The sequence below is a fragment of the Siniperca chuatsi genome, linkage group LG20 (genome assembly GCF_020085105.1).
Source record: "Siniperca chuatsi isolate FFG_IHB_CAS linkage group LG20, ASM2008510v1, whole genome shotgun sequence".
Taxonomy (NCBI): domain Eukaryota; kingdom Metazoa; phylum Chordata; class Actinopteri; order Centrarchiformes; family Sinipercidae; genus Siniperca; species Siniperca chuatsi.
Window position 1 is genome coordinate 8359732 of NC_058061.1, and position 17701 is coordinate 8377432.

Below are 17701 nucleotides of genomic sequence, written 5' to 3' on the forward strand. Positions count from 1 at the left end.
TTTCTTTTTCTTTTGTCACATTGTGTTCTGTCTTAAAGGTGTGGCAAGAGCTCATATATACTTATTTCAACATTTAACAAAAGCAACAATTAATCATTTTTATTTATCAGTGCATATGAGTTTGAGGATGATTACATTACAATACAGAGGGATGTAATCCACTGAATCATTAGTGCTTGGAAAAAAAAAATCAAGGTAAACAAATACACTGTATATGTGAGAAAAAATACAGTTTATGCATGAAATAGTTGTCTGATGAACAGAGTGACTTTTGCAATTTTCTTTACCCATTTTAACACAATCATCCTCATACAGGGTTGTTCTCAAATAAACTACAATCTGCAAGTTTTAACATTCTGCTGGTTAGATGTTATTACTTTTTGACTTTTTTAATGTGGCCTTTTTTATTAGATAGTTTTCAGTGGAGAGGTAAAAATTAGGGAGAGAAATGGGTGTGACATGCAACAAATTAAGGTCCATGAGGATGTTGTGGTAATGTGGTACACATCAGAAGGACAACAGGATGCCCTGAATGTTATTACTTAGTAGTTCCAGCTAAATATCCTTTGAGGAGCATCAACCGCACAACTTGGGAAAAATCTGTACCTCAATGGCTTTTTTTCTGTAGGCCCCAATGTGTCACATTATTCCACCGTGCTCTGTCTGGAGACTTCACAGATCATCAGCACTGCATGTGCTATTGTCTGCAAGAGCAGGTGAGGAGAAGGAGTTTTTCAGAGGCTGTTTGCAGTCCTGAGCTGCAAAGCAACATCTTACTGAGACTATATCAGTCTAAACTTGAAGTCAGCCTTTCTCAGAAATAGTGATGTAATCTTGTATGCAACTGTTCTCTGTGTACAACCTTTTTTATTGACATAATAGTGATGGTTTGATGCCTCTGTTTTGTTTTCTGTTCTGTTTTTATGAAGACATGTTAGGAAAGAATGCCACCAGCCATGAAGACAGAGAATAGTACATTTTATTGTTAAAAAATATTTTTTAAAAGACATTTTATTGTCTGTTAAAACTCAACTTCCACATTGATGTATATTTTTGTATCTAAAATCATTTCACCCCACGCTGAACTGTTGTAAAGGTGTGCTTTGCTGTCTCTGTCAATTGTTTGTCTGCATATTTATAGTGTCTGCTGAGAGGGTGACATTACCTTTACACCATAACAGAGCAGAGATCAAAATATATCCTGCATCAGTAGCATCACCTGCTGGTTAAAGAGTATAAATGCACCCACACGTTCAATGTTGGCATGTAGGAGGCAGTGTACCCATATCAATGAGATGGACTCGGATCCCTGTTTGCAGCTGCAGCCTTGAAACCCTGGGTTGCTTGCTTCTGAGTGTGTGTGTGTGTGTGTTATCTAGCTGCCATTTCCATCCTCCTGTAATAAGCAGAAAGAGCAGCTGTGTAGGCTCCCCCTCCCACACCCACCCACCCTGGCACACAGAGCAGAGGTTGGTAGGGTCACTTTGTCCTTGAAAACTTTGGATGGTCTGAAGGACAGAATTCCTAGATAAAGGCAACTCAGTTTAGTGTGTGTTTTGTCCTTTTTGTTACTAGTCCATATGCACTCTCATTCACCATACACAATCTACTCAAACAGAGCGGATATAACAAAAACAAAAACTATAAATGACATGAAAAAACATCACAAAGATATATTTTGTACAATACACACAGATATAAAAAAGGGGCACTTAATAATACTTTCATTTACAAACAAACACAATTACATTACAACGATAATTACACGTCCTAAAAATAGGGAAACTGAAGGGTATGAGGGATGTGGAGGCATGGAGAGCAGCAGACAGAGTGTATGAGGAGATTATTAATCAGTATGCCCCTGCAGTGTGCTTTGTAATGAATATCATTCAATCATGATGTTGAATGTTAAATGAATGTTGATGTCTTGATGTGCATATGCTGATTTCCCAAGTGTCAAGCCTTTGTTAAACTGTTTCAAAGTACTTCAGTTTGTTTCATTATCTTGGGACACCAAATGGATGGCATTTGTTACATAAGACGATGCATGAAAGTAAAAATCAGTTTACTTCTTCTTCTACTCTTCCTACTTTTACTTGTGATCTAAATTGTTATGATGCAGTAAACTCCACCTATCTGGCGGTCCAATTATGTTAAAACAAACACAAGGAATTATCTAGGACAGCATTTTGACCTAGATTTGGTCAAAGTACCTGCAGATTTTCTGTAGCTATCTTTACTTGGATTTCTATACACACTGTATATATAGTAGAGTTTACCCATGGGTCACATGGTTTCATGGGTCCTAGCAGATTCAGTTGCTCTGTAATAGTATTGTTATTTGTTGAGAATGCTAAAGTTATCAATATTCACTAGTAATGTTATTATGTCTTCATAATAATAAGTCAACAGCAAGATATAGCTCGGTAGCAAGGCAAACATAAAATGTTACATTATAAGCCAGCTGTATTACAGTAATGTCCACTGTGACCTACACCTCCATGGACTGTATACAGCCAAATACAAATACCTGTCTAGGAGGAAGAGGGCCAATTCAAGATTGGTTCTGAATCCTTTCAAATCCCGCAATTCTCTCCATCTGTTGAATGACCGACCATGGTTGAATCGTGTTTTCGGCCGTGCTCTATCACTGTCCATTTTAGCTTCTTCGGTCAATTATTTTCTTTTTCTCTTTGCTGATCCTGCCCCAGTATCAGCCATAACCACAAAATATAACATCAAAAATAAAATTCTCTAACGAAATATCTCCTCCTGCTTCCTTTTAACCTGCTAATGTACTACTCACTGCGAAACTTTGCCTGGGAAAATGTAAACATAGGCTTCTGGTCTGCGTGGTGCATGCCATAAGTAGTTTCGTCTGATTTCGCTGGGACCCGGGGACAGGCATTTAGAATACCTATATGTGGAAATAGCCAATGTTCTCGCTGATGGCCTCATCTGCTTATGTAGGTCATATAGAGGCATCAGTTTTAAATTGAGACTGTTTCATAACCAGTAAAAAAAAACCCTTGTAGTTGCTTTCAGAAGGACACTGGACACTTGTCCTTGTGTGCTGTGTTGTTGCAGGTCTGAGGTCAGAGTCAGCAGCTGATGTGCTGGCCTAAGATACTAGCAACATATCAGATATACATGAAATCCAACAAAATTCGATGTCATCCAAAGCATAATAATGATGAGTTGGGGCATAATTTTAAGGATCTAGCAGTCTGTTTGGTATCTCCACAACTTAGCAAAATTGAATTTCTTGTAACTTTGAGAGGTGTTCATGCATTTGATTCTGTCAATATCTCCATCAGAGCTAAAAGGGATTTTCTTCATTTGCCTGAGATAAATAGGACTTTTGTGGGGAGAGAAATATGACCCTCCTGTTGACAGTCCAGCAAAAAGTCTGTATCTGTTTTTGAATGACAGTCAGCAGTCTTGTTTCCCATCTAGACTTAATGTATTGGCCAAGGAGTACAGCATCCCATGGCTGCTCTTTGCAGAGGTCCATGCAGGCTGCTGACAGGAGGAACTCTCTGTCCGGTAAATCTGCGCCCGGGTCTTAAACAGGCCGAAGCGAGCTGCGAAGAGAAAGAAATCCCGTCTGAAGGTGCGGGTGAAGAAGGCATACAGGAAAGGGTTGGAGCAGGAGTTGATTGGGTAGAAGAGGACTAGCAGGAGTTTGGCATCTGAGACGGTGATGAGAGGGAGCTTGAGGGCGGCTGAGATGGCAAAGAAGGAGATGGGAGCCATGCAGATGAAGTCAGTGAAGATTAGGACAGCCATACGTTGGGCCACTCGGGTGTCGGCGTGGGCTGGCGCTGACGAGGGGTTGCGGACAGTCAGGTAGATGCTAAGGTAGCAGCCACACACGCAGAAGAATGCCAGGATGTTGAGGAGGAGTAGAGACACCACATAGACCTGAGACACCAGAGACTCCACGTCCATGGGCAGGCAGATACTCACCTGCACCACAAACAAATACAGACATGTAAACACACACATATTTAAAAATCACACAGTGTACAAGGGCCTTGGATGTAGTAACTTCCACATCATAAACTGGGCTAAAAAGCTACTCTGCAGAGTTCTGGACCAGTTTAACCCCAAATAAAAGCCTCAGAAAAGGTTTGTTGACCAGTAGACTATATAAACACAGAGCTTTAGAGCTTTTTATGTGTTTACATCACGTGACATGTGACTGTGTATTACTAACGTAACTTACTTATTTTAACCTTGAGCTTTTCCTAAACCTAACTAAGTAGTTTTGGTGCCTAAACCTAACCAAACTATGAACGTTTCACAACGTGTTTATTGTTACCATGACGACAAAAGTCCATCACCTGCTGCTGGTTGCTGGACATTCTGAGATTATGCACGAAAAATGGTGAATTACTTTTTGTAAGATATCTACGAACCGTTGTATGATGAAAAAAAAAACTGCAACAGTGAAGCCACTATACAAGTTACACATGCTGTTGCTGATGCTGCTCTAATCCTAGTGGAATTACTATTACTACTACTACGTGTAATGGACATGGACAAAGGGGAACTTTAAAATGGCTACCATTTAATGTTTTTTTGAGAACAAGCTGCTTTCCTATAAAGAAAAATAATAATAGCTAAATAACTTTGTTTAAAAACATAGATTTGATACTGGAAATGCATTATTATTCACTGCAGACAGCACACTATGTGCAATTATAGTCCTATCTATAGTTCTCTCAGGACATTACATTTGGGGCTTTGCATCATTCTTGCATATTTTGAAGTAGAGCTGAAATGGTTAAGTTGATTGATTGATTAGTTGAGCAACAGAATTAATCAGCACATATTTTGATAATCAATCAATTGTAAAAATAATTTTTCAAGCAAAAATCTCAAATTTTTGATGGTTCCAGGTTCTCAAATGTGAGAATTTGTTGCTTTTACTTGTCTTACAAAATAGTAAATTGAATATCTTTGGGGTTTGGGCTGTTGGTTGGACAAAACAAGACACCTGATCACCTCAGGCGCTTGGCAGGTTAATTGCTAGTGACAATAACTGTTAGTCGCAGCCCTATATCTAATGTCATCTGAGACATACAAAACCTTACATTACATTTGTTGTTTTGCATATTTTTTTGCATATTTTGAAGCATACAAATCATATTCTAAGTCGTTTTGTGGAGTTCATGCACCATTTTGCATCCCCAATTACATGGCCCTGAGCAACTTCTTAAAGGAACATACGGTAAATTGCTGTCACAAACTGAAGAGCACAGAGGAGTTGAATGGAGAATGAGCGGTCTACATGAAGCACCCACCTTGCCGTAGCTGCTGACCCCGACTGTGGGCAGCAAAGCGGCGAGGGAGGAGAGGATCCAGCCTGCTGTCATGACAATACACGCGTGTCTCAGGCGAAGTTTACGGTCGAGCCGCAGAGCATGTGTGATGGTGTGCCAGCGCTCCAGGGTGATCGCTGTTAATGTGAACACTGACAGCTCACTGGCAAATACCTGCAATTGACACATAAACACACGTTTCTATTCAAACATGAACATTTATGATTGCTAGGGTTAGGGTTATTTATGTAATGCTATCATATGTATGCAAAGGAGTCCATGCAGGCATACACACCGTGAAGAAGCCTGCAGCACTGCAACCCAGGCCCATCTGCCAATCTATGGCGTGGTTGTAGTACCGGCCACGAGTGAGCATGTCTACAGTTGCTATGGTTACCAGGTAGATGCCCATGCAGAGGTCAGAAAAAGCCAAGTGGCACATGAGAAAACGAGGGACAGTCAGTTTGGAGTGGCTGCCTGACAACAGAAAGAAAAAAGTGAGACTCTACTCAAGTATAACGTCTACCCAAAAGTATTAACAGTAAAATGTCCTCAGGTTGATATTCAATTGTGAAAGAGAGCAAAACTTAGTTTTGGTGTTATGTGAAAACCTTATAATTTCAGTTGTGGGGAAAAAAAACGGAAGTAAATAAGAAAAGTAATAAGCACATAAGCAAAGACAAAAACAAGGAACTGTAAGGAAGGAAATTAGGAAAGAAGGTAGAATGGAAGAAAGGACAATGAAGGAAAGCAGAAAGTAAAAAATAAGGAAAGAAAGAAAGAAAGTAGGAAGGGAAAGAAGTAAAGAAATAATAAAAGAAGGAAGTAATTATTAATTAATCTCATGTTAAATCTGTAAACTTTTGTGGAGTAAAGAGTACATTTGCTTCTCAAATGTGGTGAAGGACAAGTTTTAAGTCTCACAAAATGGAAATACTGAAGTAAAGTGCAAATACCTCAAATTTGTAATCAAATATAGCACTTGACTAATTGTGTTTAGTTGTAGTTTGTAACTTTCCACCTGTAAAAGCACTACCAAACATCTGACATGTGCAGGCAGGCATAAAGAGGTAAATTTAACATGCAAACTCAACACAGAATGATCCATGAAAATGCCAAAAAACCTGAGGTACAGCATGACCATAACATAACATGAATTCTGCCTTATAAATAATTGTCCCATTTCATACCTAACAAGACCAGGAGTACCGTTGCGTTCCCCAGCAGCGCTAGGATAGATATGATCCAGATGAGGACCCGTAGGGGGACGGCGGACATGATGTCCTCACAGGGGTTAAAGTCATCTTGGGTTGGGCTGCAGGCGATGTAAGTGGCGTTGGAGCAGTGGTCCCTGTAGAAGTGAAGGTTATCCTGAGCCTTGGGGTGGGAGCACAGGGAGTTCCACCTCGATCTAGCACACAACAACACACATATTTTGTTTTAATTTTTCATAGTTTTCCATAGTTTTTCCACTAATACAGCTTTACTCTACATGTTTTTCTATGAGATCAAGGCTCTGTGGTCAATACTACAGTATTAGTTAATGGTAATTAATGGCGCTATAATATGTAACATATACTGTTGTTAGTCATTTATGGTTAAATCTTGATGCATTGCATTAATTGTAAATATCCTAAAATTAGAAAATATGAGTAAGAAGTAAAGTTTGTTTTAAGATAAATGTTATCTTATCTGTCTATCTCTCTGTCCACACAGAGAAATTAAAGCTGTTTCCGAAATCACTTATTTGTTCACTCCCAGGAACAAACCGGGAAAGCAAAAAAAAAAAAAAAAATAGTCCAGCACATAAAATGGTAAAATGTCGTTTTAACACTTTGGTTGTTGTAAGGATTAAACAAACAAGCTATAATGGCGATATTTGTTACCTTTGGACAGAGCCAGGCTAGCTGTTTCTGACTGTTTCCAGTCTTTATGCTAAGCTAAGCTAACTGTGTACTGGCTCTAGCTTCATATTTAACGTACAGACACAAGAATGGTATCAATAAGCGTATTTCCCAAAACTTCGATCTATTCCTTTAATAATAAGATGTTTAGACACCTTTTGACGATAATGCTTGCTTACCTGTTCCTGTGTATGTTTTGGAAGGCGCAGCAGTGTGATGGGTATGTCAGGTTGGCCTGATGGAGTTTGGTGAAGAGCTGCAGAGGAGGAAGTTCTTTCAGGTGGAAGGCGGACTCTGCGATCAGCCTCTGGAGTCCACCGAGGATGTAGTCTGGAAGGGAGCTGAGGGCTGTGTGTGAAATGTCCCTGCACAAACAAACACAAAAATGTTGGTATTTAACAGAGGAATAAAAGTCATTTAAGTTCAGAATCCATGTCATTATCAACAGATGTCTTCTCTGTTTGCTATATGTAATAAGTATTTCATCAATGATCAGTTTTTCTTAGTAAAAACTTTCTGGATTAAGAGAAGTGATGCTTAAAAATGCCAAAAATACCAGTTTTGCTTAACATAAAACACTGAAACTCAAAGTTCCTGAAGAGAAAAATCATGGGAAGAGCCATTATTTGATTGCCAAGATATTGCCAGGATGTGGACTGAAAAAACGTTACAGCAATGGCAGCCCAAAAGAAAAACAAATACAGTTTTTTTTTCTGATTGCCACTTCAATAGAAATAGAAAATAGTTTATTTGGGGAATAAACAGGTCTCTCTCTCCAGTTACAATTAAATGACTTCACCGGCTCTCGGTTTATTTTTACCTTAAATCTGGCATGTTTCTAAGTTTTTTTGAGCCTCCCCACACATGCCACATTGTTTCTTGTTTTCTCCTACATCCTGAGTTTAATAAGTGATGATGAGGAGGGTGAATCATGTAGGCATGAGTTACTGTTGGATGTCATGCTTACAGTACCACCAACTCACTGGAACCCACAAAGGCGTTGGGATTGATGTGAGTAAGCTGTTGGTTGCCTCTTAGGAACCTAAGTGAGAGGGAGAAAAAGAAAGGAATTAAATATGTGAGCTGACTATTCGGTTTCTTGTTACTTCTGTTTGTAATTGTGTCTCTGCCTGTGACTCACAATCTGTGCATCTTTGTGCCATTGAAGGCGTCACTTGCCACCTCCTTGATGCCATTTCTGGTGAGCCGTCTGTCATTAGAAAGAGAAGCCAAATTACAGTCATGTGGCTCCAACACAGAACAGTCCCAACAGTAAACTTATCTGAACTATCAAAGCTAATTTTAGTGTGTGCAGTACTTTTGTTCTCAGTGACTAAAGAATATAGATTCAGCAGTGGTGGAAGACATATTCAGATTTTTACTAAAGTAAAAGTAGTAATGCCACAATTTAAAAGTACTCCATTTTAAGTATAGCACTGCATTAAAAATGTTACTTAAAGGAATAGTTTGACATTTTGGGAAATACACTTTATTTTGAGAAGATTGATACCACTCTCATATCTGTCTGTTAAATATGAAGCTACAGGCAGCAGCTTAGCTTAGCATACTGAAAACAGGAGGAAAAGCTAGCATAGCGCTCTCCAAAGGTAAAAAAATTTGCCTACCAGAAACTCTTAAGCTCACTAATTAACACGTTACATTTTGTTCGTTTAATATGTACAAAAACCAAAGTGTAAAAACGACAACTTGTTGTTTTACAGGGGGCTGTGTCGGACTATTTCTTGCCTCTGTGCAAAAAACCAAGAAGGCAAATGCCAAACTTAAGGCTTCAACACGGTCCACAAACCAGCGGGTGACGTCACAATGGCTATGTACATTCAGGCACATAACCACCCATAAAACGACAAATTGTAATTTTTACACCTCGTTTTCTGTAAGGATTAAACAAGATATAAAGTGTTAGTGAGCTTTAGAGGTGCTGGTAGGCATCGTTTGACACAGTCAGGTTAGCTGTTTACTCCTGTTTTCATTCTTTGTGCTAAGCTAAGCTAACTGGCCACTGGTTATGGCTTCATATTTAACATATGTGGTATCAATCTTCCCATCTAACTCTCTGCACGAAGGCGAATAAGCATATTTCCCAAAATGTCTAACTTTTGCTTTAAGTAAAAGTAGCAATACTACAATTTAAAAGTAGTCTATTACAAGTTAAAGTCAAAATGTTACTCAGGTAAAAGGTAAAAAAGCATTATCAGCAAAATGCACTTGAAGCATCAAAAGTAAAAGTAATAATTATGCAGAAGAACTGTGCCTGTCAGTTGTTACTATACATTGTAATATTGGATTATTATTACTGATGCATCACCATTTACTGTAAGCTGCATTTTAATGTTGCAGCTAGTGGAGAGGGAGCTACTTCTAACTATTGATGATGACATGGATTGTGTGTAAAATATGAATTTGTAAAATAACCAGTTACCAGAAAAATGTAGTGGTAGTGAGTTGAGTTTTATGTTTTCAAAAATATTACTTAACTACTATAATTTTGCATTTTTGAGAAAAACAATTAATGATAAAAGAAACATTTATGAGCAAGATTAAAATACACAGTCACTGATTTACTGAACCTGATTCAGCAGGCCTACATATAGACCTGCATGTGATTTTCAGCAGGATGCATGATCTACAGCTTAAAAGGGGGACAATGGAAAAAATAAAGAGGCTAAATGTAGCATTAAGTGTGTTAGAAATGCAGAAAAAAGAGACAAGTAGGAGAAGACAGAACTCAGTAAAGAGGGCAGACAGCATTTCAGGGAACATTCATCTTTGTGCATGTAAAGCCCAGTCTGAGCTGTGTGAGGGTGGTGCGCATGTGTTTCTAAAAAAGTGATGAATCTCTTACATCTCGGTGATAGTTTGAGTGCAGAGGCCTCTGAAGGCATTAGCGGGGACTCTCTCTATGTGGCTGTTCTCTTCCAGGTCACTAAGCAGCACATTGATCAAAAAACAAATGATTAACAACAAATGCTGAGAAGTAAATAGTATAAGTACATTTTCAGGTAGAAAAATAGCATATATCTGTACACTTATGGTGCTAAATATTAGGAATAGATGCTACAGCTCCTTTTAAATCCACTTCCTTTTTTAAGCTGATAGATGTCAGACGGGAGACAGATTTTCAAAGGGGACAGATGGTTTGTATTCCTGATATTCTGTTCTGTAAGCACTACTCATGCGTAGGTTTAAACTGCAGTGTTACATGTTTAATGGTGTGATTTCGTCTGGGCATATTTAATTCTGTGTGCATACAGTAGCCTATATGTTCAAGTGCATGTGGGAATAATGGTGTGTGTCTAAGCATGCATTTGTAGTTTGTTTGTTTATTGAGACCTACAACAGAAAGCCGTGGGCTGTGGAGTGGATTTTGGTGAAGTTTGGAAAAATTCTCAGCCCGGTGTTGGAGATGGTCCTGTGATGTGAAGATTAAGCACCAAATGTTACTACAGTCACACTGCGACCTCTGAACAACAGACACAGTCATAGTGATAAAATCAGACAATGTAGCGTTCATTGTGTTAAACTGAGATAAAAATTAGCAAGTGAAGAGATTCCAAGACAATTCAGAGAGAAACTCAGGTGGCAGAGAGATAAATCAGACATTTAAAGAGCTCCTTGTTCCAAACAACTGCAAAAACACATAACAAGTTCAACATTCAGTATCTGAAATATTTGTCAGTCTGTAAAACACTGATTATTTGGAACTGGGACAAAACAGGTTTTCAGTTTTTAAGAATAAACTTGATTATTTCAAAACAAGACAAAAAGCCAGACTAGCAGCTCTGTGAGGTTGTACTTATCAAGGAATCAAAGATCAAGGTCATTTATTTATCATTTTACAACACAAGGTTACACAACGAAAGTTGTAGCCCCTTCATGCTACACACACATAGAACATACAAATATTAAAATTTAGAAGAGAAAAACAATTAACAACATGTACAGTTACATTACATACCTATACACGTGTACACCCAGAAAGTAATAATTCTGTAGTGCATTTTTTTGAATTTGCGTCTGAGGGAATGTAAACAGCAGCAACATGATAGTATTGATAATATGGTCGGCATCTTAACATTTAAAAAAAAACTCAACTGGGAAACTTTGACTCCTTTTGAGCACCAAGTATCATTATAAATAAATTCTAAATTATATATATATATATATATATATATATATATATATATATAAACACAATGTCCGCCTCCCATAGATAATGCACGCTTCGCCAATAAGGCGGGGGAAAAATAGGCGGGAGAAAAAATTAAAAAACAAAATGTAGCGAAGGAGCTACTGGCACACGCCGCATCACCATGGAGACAGTGGTGCTCTGGTTTGAGCTAAATGCTAATGTCAACACGCTAACATTCTCACAATGATAAAGCGAACATTTGCTGATGTTTAGCAGGTTTCGCATCTTAGTTTAGCGTGTTAGCATGCTAACATAAGAGCAACACAAAGAACAGCTGAGGCTGATGGGAATGCCAATTTTGCAGGTGTTTGGTTATAAATCAAAGTATTGGTCAAAATTAAATTTTGACTTGATGGTGGTGCAAGATGAAAAGTCACAGGATCACCAAATTCATATGGCTCAATCCTCTGGGCACCATGAATGTCAAATTTCATGGAGAGTGGGTGGTATGACATGCAACAAAGGTCACCGAATGGAATCAAACCGGTGACGTTGCAGTTATGCAGTTTGCGTAGTAACCAATTGGCTACCAAGTCGCACAGCAATAACGTTTAACCTTTTTTTAAACAAATTGAAATTATGAAACCAAGTTCAAGGAAAGACATTTAATCATATAAAATCTGAAATATTTGAGATCTAATTCAAAATACAATGTTCTTGTGCTAAGGTGCCCTGGTTTAAAAGTTTAACAGTTTAATAAATGTATTTTTTTTTTTTTGCCATAAACTGTTCTGTTTATGTGTCCCATTTCTCACAAATTGGGACAAACACAACAGTAATAGTTATGATAATGTCAGTGAGGGCTTTTGGTGATGCACTGCCCTGGTTATTTGGACTATTTCCAAAGATATAAACAAGTTTAGTATATATCAGTTTAGTATATATTTTTGCAACAAATAGGTTTAACATGTCTGAAATGATGGATAACTCATTTTGTGGAAAAACTTTTTTTCTTGAGATGAAGTGTGATACTTGATTTCTCTTCCAGGGGATCCAAGCTAATTAAAAAATTATGTCTCTGGTCGTGAGGGGCCCCTCAGAAGTAGGCCTGTCACCCATGACCCATTTTGGACTCACAATCAGTTCGAAAAACACAAATTGCACTTGAGAACTCACAGATACTGTAGTTTCACGATGTCCTTGAATGCATCTGGATGGATGTGTCTCAGGTGTTTTGACTTTGTTATGGTTCTGAAAGAAACACATACAGTCATGTACTCATTAATATAAATGACTGGTCTTACAATTGCAGGGTTTCACCGCTGCCAGTTATACTTACATCTCAAAGAGTTCAGGGAGATCAGAGAAAGCAAAAGCTCCTATACTCTCTAACGCAACATTCTCAGAGATGACGCTAAGGGAAACACAAATGTATAAATTAATAATATGACATATATTTAAAAGATTCAGCAGTCAGGTGTTCATTCACACTTATTCTTTGACACATTTTGTCTCCACTTGGCAGGGCGGTGGAGACAAAATGCTTGAGTGATCGGCTTTCTCAGAGTTTGCAACTACAAAGACTAAACACACAAGTACGTTGGATAAACTAAGTCACGAGCAGCAGTGGCTTTTAGAAGTCCATATACTCACATATCAGTGAGCCGAGGGAGGCTGGCGAAGGCAAACGCGCTGATGCTCTCCAGCATGTTGTTCTCCGATATGGTACTAAGGTTGGAGGTAGTGCAGAAGAGAGGAAGAGGATGCAGGTTTGAGAGGAGGAAAATTAAAGGATATAAAGGGTTGTACAGGCATTTTTTTCAAGTTTATTGAAGCTCCATTTACAAACAGTTATAGCATGTTACCCAAATATAATACAAGAATGGGAAACATTTGTCATTTTACACTTACAACAGTACTTTTGAGAAGATCACCACACTCATAAAAAACAACACTAAGGTGAAAAACAGCAAATATAGAAAAAGGAAGGTTTTGAACACTGAGGTCCAATGTAAGTATTTGAGTGAAGAGAAATCATTATAAATTATTATAATAATTATACCCTGTTGCATGTTTTCTATTATGCACATAAGCGCACAATAAAAGACAAATCAAAGTTTGTAATTCCATATTTTTGAGATTTCTTGTTTTCACTAGTTTCAGGGATTTTATATATATTATTTAAACTCTTGTAGAAATACAATGAATGTAGGGGGTACTTTTAATACTGCTTTATACACTTTATATGAAATTCAGCTAAACATAAAACCATATTACCCCTAAATTCCTTTTTTTTATTTATTTGGAGGAATAACACCAAATCTAGGTACAGAGAAATTTGACATGTCACCATCCCTTGCACTTCTCCTCTGTTTGGGTGATCCATACTTTGAATGTTTTGTCCTCCTCAGTTCATTATGTTCCACATCAAAGAATAAACATGAATGACGAACACACACACACTTACAGTTTCCTGAGGTGCTGCAAGTGGTTGAGGGCGCCCTGGGGAATCACTCTGATCTGCGTCTGCTTAATTTCCCTGTTGATACAGAAACAGCCACTCACATCAGCTCTCAGCGATACACTGATCACAGGAAAGTAATCACTGACGAGAAATCCTTAGAAATCATTAGGGGCCAATTTTGTTGTGTGTCGGGGACAGCAAGGTCAGCGAGGCCATGACCAGTCAGTTACTCACTCATGTTGGGGACTTTCTTTTCATGCAAGAAGCAAACTGTTTTGTGTACAGAATGTCTAAGATCCCAAGTTTATTTTGCATCTGGTCGTTTGTTGTAGATGACATCTGAAATGGCCATCCATTGCTGCATACTTGTAAATATCCCCACTGTTCCTGAGCCTTGACCTTCGAGCAGAACAGAACAGATGAGAACACACACATCGCCGCCTGGGAGTTCACAGCACGTCTCTTGGGAATAGTCGCTACTTCTGCCACAAAGTAGCCTACGTCCTCATCTGTGTGTGTGTTTGTCAGCTTTTGTATTTTGTATAGATTATGTATATCTGCACTCTGTTTCAGGCGATCCTAATCTTTATGCTGACCCCCACCGCCACCGTCCCACCCCCTCTTCTGGCCTTGAGATTCCTTCAAAATGTTTCAACGGCCAAAACAACAGGTCTGTTTACTCTGTGTGGCAGTCACCCTCTCTTGCCTCATCCAGCTCTGTGTCCCTGTGTCAAAAAACACCAAAATCACTTGCAGTACCTTCAATCAACGCCTTTGTTCAACATTTTGGGAAACAAGCTTATTCGCTTTTTTGCCGAGAGTTAGATGAGAAGATTGATACCACTCACATGTTCGTATGCTAAGTATGAAGCTACGGCCAGCAGCCGACTAACTTAGTTTAACATAGAAACTGGAAACAGAGGGTAAGGTAACAAAATCTACCCTACCAGCACCTCTAAAGCTCATTAATTACTAAAGATTTAAGTGTAAAAACAACAATTTGACAGAGCAAGGCTACCTGTGTCCCCCTGTTTCCAGACTTTGTGCTAAGCTAAGTTAGCCGGCTGCTGGTGGTAGCTTCATATTTAACATATACAGGCACACAGTGGTATCAATCTTCTTATCTAAATCTTGTCTTGCATACATTCTCTGAGTAAATGAATGTTTAATAAAACTAGCACTGGCAAGTTGAGTGCAATATTCGGCCAAGAGGAGATGAGCAAGGATTACAGAGGAAAGTCTAAATGACTATGCATGCTCACGAGATGGGATTTTGAACATGGCATACACCCTGAATCTGTATTGGTGTAAGATGGTGAATGGGAAATACATATTTTCTGGAATATTGACCTTTGTCACTTGTTGTGTTTGGGACATTACACCAATTTTACACATGCAAGTCAGTTTACTCATCACAAGAAGTACTATTCACTCTATGAAAACAGCTGTATTCATTCTGTGGCTCTACAGCCAGCTCTCTGAAGTCTGAAAAATAACCCTGAATGATATCATCAGGGCTGGAGACTACACATTTATAACAGAGAGCCTGCATTACAAACTGGAGGTGTGGAGTTTGAAAGACATGGGCATTTACCAGCCATGGAGGGTCCAGCAGAAGATGCTATTGCGTTGCATTATGGGAAATGTAGGATCCAGTGTTTTTGGAGCTTTACCCATACTAGAGAATAAAAGTCAGGATAACTTGGCCTTTGCTGCTTCAATTGAGTACCTTCTTTTTAAAATCTGTCTCTTGCAAGTCCTACAACTTTAAGGAAGTTCACTGTTAAATTGCTGGAGTGTGGGACATTAAAGTGGTATAATGTCCCACACTTGATACAAAAAAATGAAAACCACAAATATACATGTTGACGTCATTGTCACTGAGATCGAAAAATCATCTAAAGAAGGGAATGGGGGGGGGGTGTTAGTAAAAGTAGAGTAGAAGAAGATTTGGTCAGAGCATGTTGTTTAGTTGCTCTCCTGTTGTGCACAAGTTGAGAAGGATTTTACACAAGGCTCCACAAAAGCTTATCCTGTGGTTTTCTGTACAGTTGCCAACCAGAAGAGGAATGAATTAAGAGATGAGCAGGATTATCATTACCTGTGCTACCACAAAACAACAAATAAAAGTCGAAGTCGAAGTTGAAAATGTAGTATAATCAGGAAAATGTACTTAAAGTATTAAAAGTAAAAGTAAATGGCCCCTGTGAATGTGAATGTGTATTATATATATATCATTATATTATTATTACTCATGCATTCATGTAAAATAAGTATTTTACTGCTGTAAATGGTTGAGGTGGAGCTCATTTCAACTATTTTGTATGGGACTTCAACTATTGATTATTTTCATTATGGATTAATCTGCTGATTATTTTCTCCATTAATGGATTGATTTTTTGGTTTGTAAAAATTCTGAAAATAGTGAGAAATATCGTCACTATTACCCAGAGCCCAAAGTGACACCTTCACAATGCTTGTTTTGTGCAACCAACAGTCCAAACCTCAATATTATTAAAAATAAATTCAAATAATAAAAAGGAAAAGAAGCAAATCCTCATATTTGTGAAGCTGGAACTATGAAATGTTTTTGCATTGACAATTAAACCATTATCAAAATAGTTGCCAATTCATTTTCTGTCAATCGACTTATCGATTAATCAACTAATTGTTTCAGCTGTATAATATGCTGGGTAGTTTAATTTATAACAAAGCATTTTATAAGCTCTATAAGCATATGTTTTGTATGCAAAAATCTAACTAAAGCAGTCAGATAAATGTAGTGAAGTAAAAAGTACAATATTTCTGCCTGAGATGTAATGGAGTAGAAGTAGAAAGTGGCATGAAATGGGACTACTCCAGTGAAGTACTGATGCTTCAAATTTGTACTTAACTACAGTACTTGAGTAAATGTCCTTTGTTACAGTTCACCACTGGGAATTTCCAAACAATTCCTCTGAGATGTGAATCAACTGTGTAAAATGTAAACATCTACAATGGATGCAGCAACTTTACATTTGTTTCCCAACATTGCTGCAGATATTTGTGTGCATTTACTTGTGTGTGTATGTTGTGTGTGTGTGTGTGTGTGTGTATTTGTACTCACAGGCATTGGGTGTTGCTGGTGATGTTGGAGGGAATCTCTGTGACCCCAAAGCTCAGCAGGTAGCAGAAGCGCAGGGTTCGTTTGGCCAAGCTGGTCTCAACTCCAGGTCTAATGTCCATCTCAGAGCCAGGCGCCGAGGCTGCTGCCGTCTTTATCATCGCAATCATTAACATTATCAGAATCATCACCATCATCATTGCAGTCTGTCCACAGTCCAGATTGTTGTATTTTAGGTTTTCTCTTTTCAAATCTCCTTGTTTTTCTTCGTCTTTTGTTTATTATCACTTTGATTTGTCTCTGCTTTCCTGTCTTCTGCCTCCTCTTACGTGTTGTTTAAATGTATGCAGGCCTTCGACCAGAGCACACACTCCACATTTGATATGAATGGTTTTGCCCGTTTTTCCGTTTATCCACTCTGGGTTCACAGCTAGGTCGAAGAGCGAAGTGTGAGGTGCTTTTAGTGCTTTCTGCCATGCAGTGGTGAATGATGGGGACGTGTGAAAAGCTTTATGGGTGTAAGAGGATGTAGGAGGTCTCTGCTGGGTTGTGTATGTGTGTATGTGTGTGTGTGTGTGTGTGTGTAAAAATCACCACAGCAAAGGATAGATATTGATAGGATGTTGTGACAAAATTATTATTTTTTTATTTAAAAATTACATGCTCTAGTCTCTAGCGCTAGTTTCCACTTTTTATTCATTCCACTTTGACCCTCAAAATCTCTCCTTCAAATCAAATCACACAAGCAAGCAA

The 17701-nt window shown here is 38.4% G+C and overlaps 1 protein-coding gene across 3 annotated transcripts; it reads right to left on the minus strand.

The window, feature by feature from the left end:
- Positions 1-139: 139 nt before the first annotated feature.
- fshr (follicle stimulating hormone receptor) lies at positions 140-17431 on the minus strand. 3 transcript variants are annotated; one of them, XM_044178672.1, is made up of 14 exons: positions 16952-17431; positions 13849-13920; positions 13035-13109; positions 12721-12795; positions 12558-12632; positions 10587-10661; positions 10095-10175; positions 8373-8441; positions 8199-8273; positions 7411-7596; positions 6518-6738; positions 5623-5714; positions 5310-5501; positions 140-3969 (listed from the first exon to the last, which is right to left on the minus strand). In XM_044178672.1, the coding sequence occupies exons 1-14, from the start codon at positions 17146-17148 to the stop codon at positions 3433-3435; spliced, it is 2022 nt and encodes a 673-aa protein (XP_044034607.1). In that variant the 5' UTR covers positions 17149-17431; the 3' UTR covers positions 140-3432. The 3 variants fall into 3 exon arrangements, with proteins under 3 accessions (XP_044034607.1, XP_044034606.1, XP_044034605.1); XM_044178670.1 differs by having other exon boundaries at positions 283-3969; positions 5623-5804; XM_044178671.1 differs by lacking the exon at positions 10587-10661 and having other exon boundaries at positions 282-3969; positions 5623-5804.
- Positions 17432-17701: the final 270 nt, after the last annotated feature.